Genomic DNA, 19,739 nt, shown 5'->3' on the forward strand with positions numbered 1-19,739 from the left:
AACTGGCTTATTTAGGCGCCACAACTTCCATGGGTTGCACTCTCCATTAGTCGTGGTGCTGACTTCAATTAATCTCCTCACAGGCTGCAGTCTCCTCACAGAAATCTCCTCACAGGCTGTAGTCTCCTCACAGACATCTCCTCACAGGCTGTAGTCTCCTCAGAGACATCTCCTCACAGGCTGTAGTCTCCTCACAGACTTCTCCTCACAGGCTGTAGTCTCCTCACAGACATCTCCTCACAGGCTGCATTCTCCTCACAGACATCTCCTCACAGGCTGTAGTCTCCTCACAGGCTGTAGTCTCCTCACAGACATCTCCTCACAGGCTGTAGTCTCCTCACAGGCTGTAGTCTCCTCACAGACATCTCCTCACAGGCTGTAGTCTCCTCACAGAAATCTCCTCACAGGCTGCAGTCTCTTCATAGAAATCTCACAGGCTGCAGTCTCCTCAGAGAAATCTCCTTACAGGCTGCAGTCTCCTCACAGAGATCTCCTCACAGGCTGTAGTCTCCTCATAGAAATCTCCTCACAGGCTGCAGTCTCCTCACAGAAATCTCCTCACAGGCTGCAGTCTCCTCACAGAAATCTCCTTACAGGCTGTAGTCTCCTCAGAGGATGTTACTCCTGCTACAGCTGTGCTCCACTAACCAACAGACTAACTTTCTATGCCAACTGCCTCTTGAGGGGAGCTCATTAGAATAGCTCCGCCTTCTTTCTGGAGCTTTCTCCTAGCTGCTGTAGTACAGTAAGGCCCCGTTCCCACTGAGCAAAGCTAGCGGAATTCCGCGACGGAATTGTCCGCCGCGGAATGCCGTTAGCCTCCCGCTCATAATGGGACTCTATGGGAGGCGCGCGCTGCTGCTCTGTCCGCGCTGAAGAATGAACATGTTCATTCTTCAGCGCGGACAGGGCAGGAGCGCGCGCCTCCCATAGAGTCCCATTATGAGCGGGAGGCTAACGGCATTCCGCGGCGGACAATTCCGTCGCGGAATTCCGCTAGCTTTGCTCAGTGGGAACGGGGCCTAAGGAGACCGCTGGTGTTGCTATGGTAACTCCCTGCTGTGGTGTGTATCTATGGTGACCCATCTCCAGCATGGCTCCTCTCTATAATACAATAAAAAATAACCAATATATTAATAAACCTATGTCAGTATTACACAAGCTCTATTCTCTGCCCGACCTTAGGGAAGCCGAGCCCCTAGCAGCAGTTTTACCACCACATATGATCCGCCGCGTAGCCGCACGTCTCCTTTCTGGTTATAATCCGTGCCGCTTCTACTCCAGGCGGGGTTATATATCATGTAACTGAACACACATCATAAATTCTATAGACTTTAGTCACTGGATCTCAATCTAATAGAGAGCCCTTGGGTCAATATCAGGATGATATATATCGGAAGCAAGTGCCAGGTCAACAAGGAGCGGGTCCTCCCACGATCAATCAATCCCAGCACGTACATGGGGTTAGGTTTGGTGCCAGAAGGTTGTACGTAATAAAGTGTCCTACACTCCGTCCTACAATCTGATATAGGAAATGTACTCAACATTAATAGGAATGATGCCGGGACTATTAGTTCTATTGCCTGGATGGCCTCTAAGTTGTTACACAATATAAAGCAGTTTCTTATATAAATTTTTGCTCCCAAAGATGCGCTGTGTTCACGCTGAGAAAAATAGGCGGAATTCTGACTGCCTCAGTGTCTTAGCATCTCTATGGGAGAGCGTGCGCTCCTCCGCTGCCGTCCAAAGAAGTGACATGTCACTTAGGCAGAACTGCGCCTATTTTACTCAGTATGAACAAACCCTTATTGTTGAACAAAAAAAAATAAAAAAAATTAAATTTTTTATATACTGTACAGTAGTTGTCATCACAAACCAGCATAACCAGACAACCCTCAACCGGCACCCGCTTTCCTCTTAATGGAATGATGGCGAAAAATGGTGGTGGGAGTCTTACTTTTGGGGGGATGCCTTATTTTAAAGCGTCACTTCTTTTTGCAGAAATCAATAGTACAGGCGATTTTAAGAAATTTTGTAATTGGGTTTATTAGCCGAAAAAAGTTTGAAGCTCTCCCCCTGTCTTCATGGTTCTCTTATGGAGAGGGGAGGGGTGGGGGGAGATGAGGCACCAAAACAGGACAACAAAGAGTTAATTTACAGCTACATCACCAGGCTATCTCCTCTGAAGTCAGCACTGACCTCTCTGACCTCTGAATAACGGCTTTCACACAGGTCCCGCTGTGTAATCCTTTGGTCTCTGCTCTCTGCTGGTGACTAATCTCCCTCCTCCCTCCTCCCCTCTCCACAGGAATCGACTGATGTAAGAGAGTCGAGATTTCCTGATAATGAGCAGTGGATGAGAGAGGAAGGGGGGGGGGGGGGGGCTGGGGAATGTATTTTTGAATGCAGATAATGGCAGATTTGCCTAATAAACCCAATTACAAAGTTTTTTTTTTTAAATCGCCTGGACCATTGATTTCTGCAAAAAAAAAAAAAAAAAAAATTATACTACAACAGTGACACTTTAAGCTTTCCTGTAAATCTTATTTTTGGAGGATGTCTTATTTTTGGGGAAACCAGATGCTAGATGTGGCAGTACAGTGGATCACTGCTTAGCACTGCTGACTGGGGGTCACATTTGAATCCAAATACAGGTAATGGAAATTTTTGTTCCGAGTTTCCTCCCATATTTAAAACCTTACAGATAGTTTTTTGGCTTTCTAATGTGTGTTTTTTTTTTTTTAAGTAATTAGATTGTAAGCCCCTCCCCCTCGGCATAAGATATGATGACAGCTAGGGATGAGTGAATGAAGCAAAGCGCTTCCCAATTCTTGGTGATTGGCTTGTCGATCTGCTGACTTTGAACTACGTGCTGCTCCACTCCAGGTATGAGGAAAAGCTGAATCCAATACTGGGGAACTGGGAGAAGTTTCCCAGGACTGGATCCAGCTTTCCCAGGCACCCGGCACAGACAAGCACAGAGTTCAAAGGCGGCAGACTGACAAGCCAACCACCAAGAATTGGGAAGCACTTTGCTTCATCCCAGGGGCGTAGTTAGGATTTACGGGGCCCCATAGCAAAAGATTTTAAGGGGCCTCCTTCCCTAAGCACAACCCAAAGCACTGTGTGTATATAATATAATATATATATATATATATATATATATATATATATACTTCACAGCTGGTGCACTGATAACCCCTGACCTCTGCACCTTTTTCTTCCCTACTTGATTGCAGCTGGACAACAGAGGTCAGAAGCTATCAGTGCTGTGAAGCAGAGATCTCTGTCTTCTGCTTGTTAACCCTTTCTCTGTGTTGCAGCATGTAAGTAAAGATTGGGCCACTTACACACTGCAGTAAATGAGGGGTTAAGCAGAAGGACACACTCTCTTACCTTCTCCCCCGGGCCCCACTCCTGCACGGGCCCCGTAGCAACTGCCTACCCTGCCTCTATGGTAGCTACGCCACTGCTTCATCCCTAATGACAACCGGTGTACAGCATTGCAGACTATGTTGGTGCTATATAAGCAATGATAAATATTAAGAAGCTCATATGATATGATTTGATGATTTGGGGGAGATGGCAATGTGATTTCCGTCAGTGGGTGGCATTGCTCCAAACACTTGGCAGATGCCATGTTGTATATGATCAGCGTCTCATTCTCATGTATAGAGAAGTTTTGCGCAGGTCTCCATTGAGGAAATCCAATTCTCCATAACATAATACTCCGAAATTAAACTTCCTTTGTGCTCACGCGGCTGCGGATCAGGACAAGTGTATCAGAGCTGGAACATAATGGAGAAAGTTTACAATATATTTATTCTATGGGAAGAATGAAGATTTCTCTTTCATTCCGGCGAGTCATGAGAAGCGGTGACTGTAATCAGTGAATATTGTGCCGCATTCATTTACGCTCGGCAGCTGCTTCACGGAGGACGTGCCCATGGGAAGTCTTAGTATGAGGCACATGGCAAAGACAGCTTGTTAGGATGGAGCCGTTCACAGCACGGATAAAAATAGAACGCCGTTTATAAATGTGGCGAGCGCGCCCGCTTCTCCTCATCCTGTGCGGCAGGCAGAGAGTCGCCAAGCTACTACCTCTTTAATCTGTGACTGTAAGATGCAAAGTACGGTGGGAAGAATATTGCTGCAGACAGCATGTACATTATAACAGGATAACCTTGTAATATTATCATGTTACATCACATTGTGTTCATTTCCAGACTAAGCGTAGCTTCACACTCACTGTACGGCAGCAGATTTGATCTAAATAACTGAACACAGCATCAAATCCAGACCATAAAATCTGCTGCAGATCTTGTAGGTGTGAATGAACTCTTAGGGTCCTACTACACAAAACGATTAACGGCCATACTTGGCTGGTTACCGGACAACAATCATTTGGTGTAACAGCTCATGCACGATGTCGGCTGATCGTCGTCTTTCAGCATGTTCTACAATCACAATGTCGACATCGATGGTCTGCTGCTTGTAATAGGAGAGGGGGCAGCAGCAGACCACCGCTCTCCTCTATGGGCTCCGCAGACAATCTAAAGATCCTCCCGCAGCTCCCCCCTGCTCAATGTCTGTGCGTGTAATAGCATTGACAAGCAGCAGGGAATGAGGAGGAAGCGAGCACTGATCTGACAGGTTGGCGCTCGCTTCCTCTGGTAGATCGGCCATGTATTACAGCCCTAAGGTTTTCTTATTGGCACAGATGCTTTGTGTTTGTAAGATCGCAGCATAATGGGCCAAATGGGAAGCTCAGGGGTTATCCATAGAGCACACCCCAAGAGAGTATTTTAAAGGGGTCATCTGATTTCCCCTATCCATAAGGCCATAATACACAGCCCAATATTAAGGCGCAAGCAAACGCCTGTCAGCTCAGTGCTCACTTGCTCCTCGTTGCCAGCTGTCTGTGATATTACACACACCGACAGCGAGCGGGGAGGAGCGCAGGGCTGACGAACTATTTTTAGATAATCTGGGTGGCCCACAGAAGCAATGCTTTAAAGGGTCACTGTTTAAATTTTTTTTGCAGAAATCAATAGTCCAGGCGATTGTAAGAAACTTTGTAACTGAGTTTATTAGCCGAAAAATGCATTTTTATTACGAAAAAAAAGTTTGAAGCTCTCCGCCCTGTCTTCATGGTTATTTATGGAGAGGGGAGGGGTGGAGGGAGATGAGGCACCAAAACAGAACAACAAAGCGTTAATTTACAGCTACATCCCCAGGCTATCTCCTCTGAGGTCAGCACTGACCTCTCTGACCTCTGAATACCGGCTTTTACACAGGTCCCGCTGTGTAATCCTTTGTTCTCTGCTCTAGGCTGGTGACTAATCTCCCTCCTTCCCTCTTCATAGGTTACACAGGGCCCGACTGATGTAAAAGAGTTGAGATTTCCTGATAACGAGCAGTGAATGAGAGAGAGAGGGGGCGGGGGCCTGGGAAAAGGCTTATTGAATGCAGATAATGGCAGATTTGCCTAATAAACCCAATTACAAAGTTTCTGGACTATTGATTTCTGCAAAAAAAAAAAAAAAACGACAGTGACACTTTAAGGAGAAAATACTGATGAGGATTCACATCAAGAGTGCTGGCATACTGACTGTTCTGAATGACAAGTTATAAAGTTTATAGTGCACGTTGAGTAGCCACACTAACACACTGATGGTTCAGGTGGATCTCGTTTATTCAAAGATGGCAGCCAGTTTATATATTCTGGGGGTTGGGCATGTGTTCTTCTACTAAAGCTCGTGTCAGTACGTCATTGGCTGAGGTACGAAAAGAGTTACTTGCATAGCACTAGTGGTTACTTACATAAGCTTTAAGGAGTGTAAACATCTCTAGGTATTTAGAAGGTCAGAGCCATATTGTAATGGTTTCGCTGAATATACAAAATATGACTTTCTTAACGATAACTCCATCAATAGTGCATTTTTTTTCCCTGTTGGAAAGTTGGCAAAAATAACCTACCTTTGCTACCAGATGTAGTCTTCTAAAAGCCATAACATTTCTAATTGTTTTCGTGAAAAAGTTATTTTCTTAAAATTATTCTATTCTAATGCCTGGAACTCATGGCTCGACACAGCGCTCTCTGCTGACATCTCTGGCTGACGCAGGAACTGTCCAGAGCAGGAGAGGTTTTCTATGCAATACGGCACAGTCATGGAAATAATTATGTTTTTTCCATGACTGTCCCCTATTGAAAATAAAAGACAAGTTTTTAATCCACATCAATGCTGAAAAAATTTGTTTTTTGGATGCTGAACTTCTGCTTTGAAGGGATTTGTGCACCTGTGGATTTTTTGGTGAGTTGATGCAGCCGGCTTGTTGCAGGTTTGTTCTTCCTATTATAGTGCGCCTGAAGCTTTACCTGAAATAATTGTAACGGCACTAAAAGATACTAACATTTTGAGGATTGGTTTGACTATATCCATTCCTTACTCTAGGAAGGGAAGTAGATGGTAAAAGGAGAAGTCCGGCAAAAATATTAAAGTATTGTATTGCCCCCCCCCCCCCCCCAAAAAAAAAAAAGTTATACAAATCCCTAATATACACTTATTACGGGAAATGCTTATAAAGGGCTTTTTTTCCCTGCACTTACTACTGCGTCAAGGCTTCACTTCCTGGATAACACGGTGATGTCACTTCCTGGATAACATGGTGATGTCACTTCCTGGATAACACGGTGATGTCACTTCCTGGATAACACGGTGATGTCACTTCCTGGATAACACGGTGATGGCACTTCCTGGATAACACGGTGATGTCACAACTCCCAGAGCTGTGCGGGCTGTGGCTGCTGGAGAGGATGATGGCAGGGGACACAGGGCACTGGAGGGACACTGAGCATCCCTCTGCCATCATCCTCTCAAGCAGCCACAGCCCGCACAGCTCTGGGAGTCGTGACATCACGGTGTTATCCAGGAAGTGAAGCCTTGATGCATTAGTAAGTGCAGGGACAAAAGCATTTCCCATAATAAGTGCATATATATGGCCAAACTGTGCTCCATGACCCCCCCCCCCCCCCCCCCCCCCCCCCTGTGCCAATAATTGGTCTTCTCTCCGTTCAAATTAAAAAAAAAAAAAAAAAAAACACACACAGGAAGTCCCCCTCCTTTGCGCTCGTGTAGAAAACCTGTCCATTATGCAGGTTGTATATCAGCTGAGGGCAAATAATGTAGTCTTATTATATTATTAACTATTATATTTTCAGCTCTGCAGCTTACCAGGAGACAATGCTCTGTGTTATGCAACAATTCAGTATTCAGTATAATGTTATACAACTTTGTAATGTATGTTATGTCTGTGAATGGCCCCCTTCCCCGTGTCCCACCACCCCCGCTTGTGTACCCGGAAGTGTTGGTGCATTATACATTACCTGATCCGTGTCGCACATGTCCGCCATCTTGTGCCAAACGTCATCTTCGGACGGACGGCCGAATCGCTGCCGCCGTCCCCCCTCTGCCGCAACATAGCTGTGCTCAGCCACGATTTGCTGAGCACAGTTATGCTCAGCCATTCGTGGCTGAGCATCTGATGATGTTGCAGAAGGCGGCCGGCACTAGGGACGGTCAGAGCGGTTCGGCCGGCCATCCGAAGATGACTTTTGGCACAAGATGGCGGACATGCGCATGCGGTAATGTATAATGCACCAACACTTCCAGGTACACGTGCGGGGGTGGTGGGACACGGGGAAGGGGGGATTCACAGACATAACAAACTTTACAAAGTTGTATAACTTTTTAATGTGTGTTATTCTGTGAATAATTTCTTAGCGCCGCACTACCCCTTTAAAGGAAAATTTTGTGACACTGTCTCTTTAAGAAGAGAAAAAGGATATTCTGGAATCTCATTTCATGAAGTCACACACAAGCACAACTTATGATTTTCTGAAATACATTTTATTGTTACGGTCAATGTTGTGGAGATAGGAAAGTGGATGTAACAATAAACAAGCGCCATGCTCCCTTGGGCTGCGATGCACTGACCATTGGCACGGAATGTACACGTATCGGGGATGGATGATTAAACATGGGATTCTCACAAGATCAGGAACTCAAGTGGCACTAATGTAGACGCACTCATCTGGCCGTTCTCATCAGACGTTGTTCCACCATGTGGTCTGATGAGAGCGACGGTGGGCAGATACTTACGAGATGCTTGTAGTGCGGTTCACAGAGCTTGGTTACACGTACACAATATTCTCAATCTAAGGTTACGACGACTAGTTTCTCTAATTTACAATAGTGATTATGATTAACATTGGCAAGGAGCATCTACACAAGGCGGGATCCTACATATATGGCGGCACTGGCACAGCATCATGGAGATATCGGTCTATATATTGCTGAGTACTCACGTAGTTAGAGGAGGAGGCTGCGCACTAGACGTGGCCAGTACCTACTGAATGGGGCTCGCCACCTTTTCTTATCCCTATCTGTGCCTGACAAGTGCTTTCCCCTATTCTCCATTAGAGAGACCTTGCCAGCGGCGCTCTGACGTGTCGGAATGTACAACCCAGTACACTGTAAGAATAGGAGGGTAGACAGACATGTTACATGGGAAATAGGATTCATCTACGAGAGGGCGGCTCTTGCACGACGTCACTTTTAGTTCTTCAGGATGGAGTCGTACACCTGGTAGACGTAATTACACACCTCCGGAGCGCGGCACTTCAGGGAGAGCTGCAAGCGGGACAAGAAACACAGAGATGAGACGGGAAAAGCAGAAATTTAAAAGGAGTATTCCCAACACCCGAACCATCGCCCTGTTAGATCATCTCTGCTCACAATCTACCCCTCCTAACCGCTCATACCTTCAGATAGCTGCTTTTAAGATCTGTCCTGGGGTCCGCTCGGCAGGTGATGCAGTTATTGCCCAAAAAAAACCAACAACTTTTAAACTTGCAGCCCCGTGTCAAATTGGCGTGGCCTAGAGTGTCTGTGCTCTGGGCTTGCACCGCCCCTCCGTCCCTCCTCCCTTCATCATTAGGAAAGCTGCTGGGCAGGTTTTTTCCTATTCATAACCTGTCTGAACACTGCACAGGTGCCTTAATGATCCAACATGTGCAGTGTTCACACAGGTGATGAATAGGAAAAATCCTACCTGGGACATTCCTTATGGTGAAGAGGGTGGGGAGGAGGGACGGAGAGAGGGTGCAAGTCTAATGCACAGACACTCCAGACCACGCCAATTTGGCACAGGGCTGCAAGTTTAAAAGTTGTTTTTTTATGACAATAACTGCATCACCTGCTGAGTGGACCCCAGGACAGTAAAAGCAGCTATCCGAATGTACAAGTGGGGAGGGGGGGGGGGGGAAGAGATTGTGGGTACAGAGTCACTTTAAGTACTGTTGAGTTGGGGAATTTTGGGGATTACACAGAATATGGCATCTCTGTAGACCCAGCGGATGACAGACGAACCTTGAAACATGACTAGAGGTATCAACTTAACCAGAGACACCCACCTGTGGACAGCACTTTTCTGGTTGGTTGGCTGCTGATAGCCCCTTATAGCACTCTGGAGCACTGCCGCACCATTTGCCCACTCCTTCTAATGATAGTCAATGGAGGGGGCGAGCTGGATGATGCGGCTGTGCTCCTGACAGTGCTCCGGGGCAAAGATAACTCTGACAGTGCAGGACAGACGCCGAGGAGGAAGGTAACACATATACTTTCCTCCTCAGCATCCCAGGCGTTTAAAGGGGCTCTCGGCAGGTTGGAGTCATCTAACCTGCTGATAGTTCCCCTTTAAAAATCTCCAGTCTTCCAGTACTTATCAGCTGCTGAATGTCCTGCAGGAAGTGGTGTATTCTCTCCAGTGTGACACAGTGCTCTCTGCTGCCACCTCTGTCCATGTCAAAAACTGTCCAGAGCAGCAGCAAATCCCCATAGAAAACCTCTCCTGCTCTGGACAGTTGCAATGATGCAGAATACAGGATAAAGTAAAATATCAAACACCCAAACTAAAATGAATACGGCCGATTAAGGAGGTTTGTGTCCGATCACAATGACGTTTCTTACTGTGTAGTTGGGGTTTCCAGGCTGGATCCGCAGCTCAGCTAAGATCCAGATGCCATTGGTCAGCTTCAGAGACTGGTACAACATATCTTGCCCTTCCACGTTCCTCTTTGCGATCGTGTAAACGTTGTTATTCTGTAACTTGCTGGAAACGGTGTCTAAAGAGAAAGGCAAGTCATCGCGCTGTGCAATACGAAAACATCCGGTCAAAGTGCGTGTACTAGACGAGGGGCACCGCGAACCATGTCAGCCCAAATGGTAGCAATTGCCAATGATTTCCCTTTGTAGCACAATAAAGAAGTGTGCTAAGTAGTTACCAAAACCGTGCCGCGCAGCGACAGGAATAGAAAGAGAGGAGGAGATGAAACAGAGAAGCCATTCACAACATAAATGCACCCAATTACCACGAAGCAACATAAAAGGATCTATACAAAACAACCTCCCCGTATAGAAAGGAGGAAAGAACTGAATGGAAAACCGATTCCAAACTTGTAAGATATGGAACCTGAGCCGGAGCGCAGTCTATCACAGCGGGTCATAGAGGGGGAGGGGGGTTGGAGGCCGGCGTTTCTTCTACATCTAGATGCCATAGCAAATGATGCAAATTTTAAGGCTCAGTTCACACCAGTGTTTTACCCTCAGCCACAATCCTGGTGGATCCCTCAAACTCCCCAATAATTTCAATGTTTTTTTTCTCTCTCTTCCTAATCAGAACAGTTATGGCTAAATAATAAAACACTGGGTAACAGGAGCTGGAGGATTGGTGGCCGGTAACCTCATGTATAGTGATCAGTGCCAGGCAGCGGCTGCCAAGCCTAATAACATCAGGGGGCATCAAAAGAGGCCGAGATGCTGAAGATGAGAACATAGTTTTGTCTCTTTATAAATCACTGGTCACCACACATGGTATATACTGTATACAGCTTCGGGCACTGGTATATAAGAACATAGTGTCCTCTATACAGATCACTGGTCAGACCACACGTGGTATTTACTATATACAGCACCGGGCACCGGTATATAAGAAGGACACAGCTGAACTGGAGCGGGTGCAGAGGAGGGTGACCAGGGTAATAAGGGAACGGGGGGGTTACAGGACCAGGACAGGTTATCACGCTTGGGGTTACTTAGTTTAGAAAAAAAGACGTCTCAGGGGCGATCTGATCCCAATGTACAAACATATGACTGGACAGTACAGAGATCTTTGTAGGGGTCTCCTTACTCCTAGGTCTGTAACCATGATGGTGAAACCTTCTAGAGGAAAGAAGGTTTGACCATCAGCACAGACGCAGATTCTTTACTGTAAGAGCAATGAGACTATGAAACGCTCTATATTATTTACTGTAAGAGCAGTGAGACTATGGAACTCTATATTCTTTACTGTAAGAGCAGTGAGACTATGGAGCTCTCTATATTCTTAACTGTAAGAGCAGTGAGACTATGGAGCTCTCTATATTCTTAACTGTAAGAGCAGTGAGACTATGGAGCTCTCTATATTCTTAACTTTAAAAGCAGTGAGACTATCAAGCTCTCTTTATTCTTTACTGTAAGAGCAGTGAGACTATGGAACAATCTATATTCTTTACTGTAAGAGCAGTGAGACTATGGAACGCTCTATATACTTTACTGTAAGAGCAGTGAGACTATGGAACTCTATATTCTTTACTGTAAGAGCAATGAGACTATGGAGCTCTCTATATTCTTTACTGTAAGAGCAGTGACACTATGGAACTCTCTATATTCTTTACTGTAAGAGCAGTGAGACTGGAACTCTCTGCCACACAATGGTGTCATGGCTGATTCTTTAAATAAGGTCAAGGGAGGCCTGGATGATTTTTTTTTTTTAAATTATGGAGACTAGATTACATGTGATAGGACATTGATCGGGGGATTATTCTGATGCCATATTGGAGTCAGGAAGGAATTTTCTCCTGTCATGGGGCACTTGTCATCTGCCTCATAGGGGTTTCGCCTTCCTCTGGATCAGCACAGTAGGACTTCTATAGGTTGAACTTGCTGGACTCTTGTATTTCTCAACCGTATTATTAACTATGTTAGTATGTTGAGATTTGTTAATAGAAGTAAATTACAAATCTCTAGCAATAGTTGATTAGAAAGATTTTTTTTGCTTACATATCCCTTTAAGGGCTCTTTATTAGCCTATTTCTGCTGTTTATACTATATAATTCATTGTGTGTTTATTTCTTACTTGTGAACCTTGTTCATACTATGGTCCTTCTCAATGAATATCAAAATAGAGAATTTTAAAAAAAATCGGGCTCCATTTTCATCAAATTCGTCAGTGTTCCATCGGGCATAAAATCTTTTCATGTACAAACTTTTTGCGCACCCCAAAAAAACAGAACACGAACGAAAAGTGCACTTCCATTTTTTCTTACATTATAGTCAATGACGCTTTCTGACAATCGCTGAAATTTTTTTTATTTGTGTGGCTTTTATTTGTGTATATATTTTATGTTTTTTTGTTTTTAAAACCGATTTTAACAGAGGAAGACGTTATCTCATCCGCAGATCCTTTTTAATCTTAATTTAAAAAAGAGGAGAAATAAGCTGCGTCTGGGGATCAGGGTTTCGTATAATGGAAGCTTCCGGCTAAATACTAAAGCCTTCTGGCGCGCTATTTGTAATGTTTTCTGAATGATGACCCACTTAAAAACACACAAATAGATAAGGACAGGACAGGAGATTGCGTGCTACGCGAAGCAACCTAAATAATCGAGCCTTAGGATGCCACATGCGTGGCGGCCGGCCTCGGGAAGCCATGCGGAAATGAATATTTAACACTGTCCTCAAAGCAGATATAGACGGAAAGGTGATCATGGGGAAGCCTTGTATACAGAGGTTACCCGCAGGAGCTTCAATGGCCGCCATCTGTACGACAATCCAGAGCGGACTTTATATTTACTGATATTTTATGCCCCAGGTCATACCCCTGCCGCCTGGCGTCGTACCCCTGCAGTCCCAGCGTCGTACCCTTGCCGCCCCCCGCGTCGTACCCCTGCCGCCCCTCCGCGTCATACCCCTGCCGCCCCTCCGCGTCATACCCCTGCCGCCCCTCCGCGTCGTACCCCTGCCACCCCCCCGCGTTGTACCCCTGCCTCCCCCCGCGTCGTACCCCTGCCACCCCCCCGCGTCGTACCCCTGCCACCCCCCCTCGTCGTACCCCCCCCTGAAGGCTACTAACAGAATCCCGTAACCTTCCTTGGTCTGCAGGTACAGACATTGCTCCGGTTAGGGCGAGCCGCCATGGTGTTATCCTGCGCAGCACAGTCCCTCAGCATAAACATCGCACTGCAAAGCCTTTGTTCTCGACAGAGAAATCCTGCGGCCTCTCTCAGTGCTGCAGAGAATTCCCTAGGAGTCGACGGGTTAATAACGCTTCTCAGATATAATGCCAGTAGACTGTCACATGACCCAGACTATTTTTAGCCGGCATCGCACACTCTCTCGCGCAGAGCGGAGCCGCTGAACTGGAAGCAGCTTCGATGCTTTCTCAAACGCTCTTTACTCTTCATCATGTCGCTGAAGGAACGGACTGAACTCTCATGTGACGGTGCGGGAAGGACAATGGAGAACGATGGAGGAAAAGAGAAAATAGAAAATATATAACGGCCGACCGTGACTGTGGCCCAGAACTCTAAGGGCCGATTACAGGAAACAATCATCGCTCTGTGTAATAGAGACAATGATCATCGGCTGGTTGTTTCTTTAGAACAGGACCTAAAACCATCAGCTGTGCATCGCTATGTGTAATAGCTCCGCGTGATAGCGATGCGCTCTGCATGCAGAGCTTGTCTCTGAGCTGACAGTGCACGGAGGTCCTGGCCAGTGATTGGCTGAGCGGCCTGTAAGCACAGAGACCGCTCTGAAGCTGCAGCCAAGGGACCGGGGAGCATGCAGAACGCAGGAGAAGACTGAGAGCGTGGACAGGTACTGTATTAAAGGGGTAGTGCGGCGGTAAGCAATTATTCACTAAATAACACACATTACAAAGTTATACAACTTTGTAATGTACGTTATGTTAGTGAATGGCCCCCTTCCCCGTGTTTCCCGCCACCCACGCCACCCCAGGAAGTGTAGTGCTCTATACTCACCTGATTCGTGTCGACCCCGTCCGCCATCTTGTGACAATAATGTCATCTTCGGGCGGCCGACCGAACCGCCCCTAGTGCCGGCAGCCCTCTGAAGCGTCATCAGCTGCTCAGCCGCGATTGGCTGAGCACAGTTATGCTGAGCCAATCGCGGCTGAGCAGCTGATGACGCGGCAGGGGGCGAGCAGCACTAGGGGCGGTTTGGTTGGCCGCCAGAAGATGACAACATTGTCACAAAATGGCGGACGGGGGTTGACACGAATCAGGTGAGTATACAGCACTACACTTCCGGGTCTACCGTGGATGGGGGGAAACACGGGGAAGGGGGCCATTCACTAACATAACATACATTACAAAGTTGTATAACTTTGTAATGTGTGTTATTTAGTGAATAATTGCTTACCGCAGCACTACCCCTTTTTGGGCAAGGGCTGCACGGACATCACTAACGATGTCCGTGCAGCCCTTGCTAAATGATTATCGGGCTATGTAATAGGCTCTAGCAGATCGGTGCTCGTTTACAATAATGATCGGGCCGTGTTATAGGACCCTAGGCAACTAAGAAATCTGCCCATGTAGTCTACCATATGTAAGTATAGCACGAGCAATGGCGCACTACAAAGCCAGAAACAAGCAGTCATAGAGAGCAAGGCAAGGCCTGCTGGGAGAGCAAGTAACCCATAGGGGGACATTTATTGAGTTTGGCGTTTTCTGCGCCAGACTTAAAAATGCCCCCGCAGCGCCGGCGGACTGCGCACGGCAGAAAACCTACGCCAGCTGAGGACTGGAGTAGGTTTTCTGCGTATCTTTTGGCAGAACGAATGGTGAATCGCGCGGACTCTGAGTCTGCGCCCTCCGTTCCGCCCCCTCCACACCCCCTCTCCGCCCCCCGGCGTACCCGTCGGAGAGTGCTGATTTGCAAATATTTCATTCGCAAATCAGCCATTTCCGACGAAAAAACACTGTACGCCAGTTGATACATGTCCCCCATAGTCTAGAAACATAGCCGGATTCTAATGAGGGCAATCTGGGCAACAGGGAGATTGCCCCCATTATAATCTTGCGGTCACCCGCCGCTGCGCTGTGCTCAGGTCCTTTAACTGTGAGCGTTCCCAATGAACGCTCGTGCTGTGTTCGTGTCCTGCAGTACTTTGCGGTTTTTGCTGCAAATGACGTGTGCAATAGTTTTCATTCCGATTTCAGTCATTTATGGCAAAAAGGCGAAGGTACTGCAATGTGGGCCTCTACGTGCTCATCCTAACCGTGTGTTCACATATTCACTTTCCTGATGCACATCCGGACCTCAGGCGTCGGATCCCCCAGGCCTCCTTCTGCCTGCCTGCACCCGTCTCCCCGGACCTATGCGCCCGCCGCCCTAAACCCGCCCCCCCCCCCCCTCCCGGACTTATGCGCCCGCCGCCAGCACCACAAGGTAAAAACGTATTACTGTCAGGAAATGTGATACTTTCCTGATGCCATGGGGAGTAACAGATGAGGTGTGGGGGCCAATTATCACATCATATCGACACATAAATACACATATTAATGGGGGAGATTTATCAGACATGGTGTAAAGTGAGACTGGCTCAGTCGCCCCCGGCAACCAATAAAATTCCACCTTTCATTTTCCAAAGAGTCTGTGAGGAAAGAAAGGTGGAATCTGATTGGTTGCCGGGGGCGACTGAGCCAGGTCTACATTACACCATGTTTGATAAATCTCCCCCATCATCCCCACAACGTACCTGCGTTCAGGTGGCACTCTTTGATCTGGAACTGTAGTTCATTCTCATTGGGGATATCTTTCCATGTGGCCAGGAAGACTTGTCTCTCTATGGAATGGAAACAGAAGAGATGATTGGCCACAATACACAGTGAAAGAGAAGCGAATAATCCCTGGTTATGACCAACACAAATGTGTCTGTTCCATTTCAGGAAGCGTTTACCATGTCTTAAAGGGAACCCGTCACCATGAAAAGCTACCTGAGCTATCAGCACCATGTTATGGAGCAGGAGGAGCTGAGCGGAGTGATATATATCATTATGGGAAAAGTTCAGTATAACTTGTCATTTATTGCTAAGCAGTCTAGCCTATTGAGTGACTCCGCCCACTGGACTCAAAACAGAATACAAGGAATCAATAAATTACAAGTTATACTGAATATTTCCCCACAAAGTTATATATCAATCTGCTCAGCTCTTCCTGCTCTATAACATGATGGCGATAGATTAGATGGCATTGTCTTGGTGACAGGTTCCCTTTAAAGGGAAACTAACCTGCTGATATCTCCCTATTGTGCACTGAAAATAAATTTTTACCTTCATCATCAGCGCTGTTTACATGCTATTAGGAATTAAAAACTTAGGCGTCCTGTGAAATTGTCCGTGATCATGGATCTCAGTGTGCACATACCCTTATCCCTCAGTGTACACATACCCCCATCTCTCAGTGTGCACATACCCCCATCTCTCAGTGTGCACATACCCCCATCTCTCAGTGTGCACATAGCCCTATTCCTCAGTGTGCACATACCCCTATCCCTCAGTGTGCACATAACCCTATCCCTCAGTGTGTACATACCCCTATCCCTCAGTGTGCACATAACCCTATTCCTCAGTGTGTACATACCCCTATCTCTCAGTGTGCACATACCCCTATCCCTCAGTGTGCACATACCCCTATTCCTCAGTGTGCACATAACTCTATCCCTCAGTGTGCACATAACCCTATCCCTCAGTGTGCACATAACTCTATCCCTCGGTGTGCACATAACCCTATCCCTCAGTGTGCACATACCCCTATCCCTCAGTGTGTACATAGCCCTGTTCCTCAGTGTGCACATACCCCTATCCCTCAGTGTGTACATAGCCCTATCCCTCAGTGTGCACATAACTCTATCCCTCAGTGTGCACATAACCCTATCCCTCAGTGTGCACATAACTCTATCCCTCAGTGTGCACATACCCCTATCCCTCAGTGTGTACATAGCCCTATTCCTCAGTGTGCACATACCCCTATCCCTCAGTGTGCACATACCCCCATCCCTCAGTGTGCACATAGCCCTATTCCTCAGTGTGCACATACCCCCATCTCTCAGTGTACATACCCCTATCCCTCAGTGTGTACATAGCCCTATTCCTCAGTGTACATACCCCTATCCCTCAGTGTGCACATACCCCTATTCCTCAGTGAGCACATAGCCCTATTCCTCAGTGTGCACATAGCCCTATTCCTCAGTGTGCACATAGCCCTATTCCTCAGTGTGCACATAGCCCTATTCCTCAGTGTGCACATAGCCCTATTCCTCAGTGTGTACATAGCCCTATTCCTCAGTGTGTACATAGCCCTATTCCTCAGTGTGCACATAGCCCTATTCCTCAGTGTGCACATAGCCCTATTCCTCAGTGTGTACATACCCCTATTCCTCAGTGTGTACATACCCCTATTCCTCAGTGTGTACATAGCCCTATTCCTCAGTGTGCACATACCCCTATTCCTCAGTGTGTACATAGCCCTATTCCTCAGTGTGCACATAGCCCTATTCCTCAGTGTGCACATAGCCCTATTCCTCAGTGTGCACATAGCCCTATTCCTCAGTGTGCACATACCCCTATTCCTCAGTGTGCACATAGCCCTATTCCTCAGTGTGCACATAGCCCTATTCCTCAGTGTACATAGCCTTTAGCCGGACGTAGTCGGTAGTTTATTATCAGGACTATTGATACTCGTGTGTAGTGCGGATTCATCCCACATCACTAAAGATACAGGACAATGTACAGTGTATTCATTGTAAGTGGGTGTGAATGAGGCTAATGATATATATATATCCAGCGTATACAGCACCTGACGGGCAGGATCGCCTCTTACCCATTTTGCCATCTTCCACAAACAGAACGTGTAGAGGGATGAGGCAGCTGAAGTAGAAGACATCAATGTTGTTTTTCACGGCCACCTATCACACACAAGAGTGAGAACCAAGAATTAACGTGTGAGATTTACAGCAGGCGACCGCGGCGTCGGCGCCTGAGATCCCCCGGCTGATCGGAGAGGTTCATAACATCCATTAACCCTTCATCTCTACTCAGCTGTTTCTGAATCATTCTCTCAGCCGCGTGAACAGAAGTGACATCTGTACTCGTACGCCGTTCTATAAATAAATGACGGCCCTCTCGGGTTACTACTGACAGCAGTGGATTAGGCCGTGTTCACATCTGTCTGGTGAATTCAGACACAAAGCAGAAGAAGGAAAATAAAGTTACAGCTGTGGTCGGACCCAATGGACCCTGATGACTTATAATGAAGCCAATATGTTCCGTCATGGTGTCTTGACATAAAAACTGCTATACTATTATCAATGTGCACATATATATGTATATACTTTCTGCATACTCAGGTTTTGTGAGATTCCCTTTGTAAGTCTGCCCGGCTGCCATTGTATTGGTAAGTATTATCATCAGAGCAATATCCCCTTAGCGGCAGCCACACCGGCACTTTATCTCGGCCAGCCACACCGGCACTTTATCTCGGCCAGCCACACCGGCACTTTATCTCGGGCAGCCACACCGGCACTTTAACTCGGGCAGCCACACCGGCACTTTAACTCGGGCAGCCACACCGGCACTTTAACTCGGGCAGCCACACCGGCACTTTAACTCAGGCAGCCACACCGGCACTTTAACTCGGGCAGCCACACCGACAATTTATCTCGGCCAGCCACACCGGCACTTTATCTCGGGCAGCCACACCGGCACTTTATCTCGGGCAGCCACACCGGCACTTTATCTCGGGCAGCCACACCGGCACTTTATCTTGGAATGTATCTTAAGAATGTAAGAACACAGGTAGCTCCACCGTGGGGTCCTGCAAACAGACTCTGCTCCCGCAATCACTGAGCACAGTCACTAATAGACCACTATCTGAGCTATTAAAATCAATGAAGGCAGCAGCGGTACGCCGCAGTATACGCTGATGTATCCCCTGAAGGTAGGCGATGTGGACACTGCAGCCCAGAGGATTATATTACTGAGTATATCAGGGCGTTCTATCACACAGATGCTTTATAATAACTGCGCATATCCCCTTTAAGGTCACTAATAAGGACCACGAGATGTCACAAGGAATCAGAAGCTCGCGCAATTATTAATACTTCTGTGTGGAAAACCAATGTGTGGGGCCTTGTCGGAAGGACATGTCCTCCAGATCCCGGTGCTGGAGGGGGCTGGGTGGCCGTCGTCCTATCAGCTGTCACTATAATGAGCAACGTCCCCGCGTCATAGCCAAATCTGCAGAATACAACCAATAATGGTGGGGATTCCTGATGCTTTTATTCAGTTACCGCGTCCGTTCAGTGTCTGTAATCTGCTGCTATAATACAATGATATAGGCCATACGTAAATGTAGCAGAACGCGATGCGGCGGATGGGACTACAAAACACCATTGTTATCTAATGGACACAGAAGTAGTAAGTTATGACAACCTAATGCAGCTAAAATGTCATCCCACTTTAGGAAGCGAAACGGTTCCATACAGCCAGACAATGCTGTGGCCTACCAGCGTCCTGGATCGGGGATAATGCAGTCTGGTTATGTTTCTAAACGGAA

The 19,739-nt window shown here is 47.0% G+C and overlaps 1 protein-coding gene across 1 annotated transcript in view; it reads right to left on the bottom strand.

Annotated features, from left to right (window-relative positions):
• Positions 1-7,888: 7,888 nt before the first annotated feature.
• AP2B1 (adaptor related protein complex 2 subunit beta 1) overlaps positions 7,889-19,739 on the bottom strand; it is an 84,063-nt gene continuing 72,212 nt past the window's right edge. Inside the window, exons 19-22 of the mRNA XM_069971770.1 lie at positions 18,006-18,090; positions 15,883-15,969; positions 10,032-10,186; positions 7,889-8,693 (exon numbers count right to left, since the gene is read on the bottom strand). Of these exons, the coding sequence (XP_069827871.1) occupies positions 8,619-8,693; positions 10,032-10,186; positions 15,883-15,969; positions 18,006-18,090 (402 nt within the window). The 3' untranslated portion in view covers positions 7,889-8,618. The remainder of the gene's footprint in view (positions 8,694-10,031; positions 10,187-15,882; positions 15,970-18,005; positions 18,091-19,739) is intronic.

Source organism: Dendropsophus ebraccatus, chromosome 5 (assembly GCF_027789765.1).
Source record: "Dendropsophus ebraccatus isolate aDenEbr1 chromosome 5, aDenEbr1.pat, whole genome shotgun sequence".
Classification (NCBI taxonomy): Eukaryota; Metazoa; Chordata; class Amphibia; order Anura; family Hylidae; genus Dendropsophus; species Dendropsophus ebraccatus.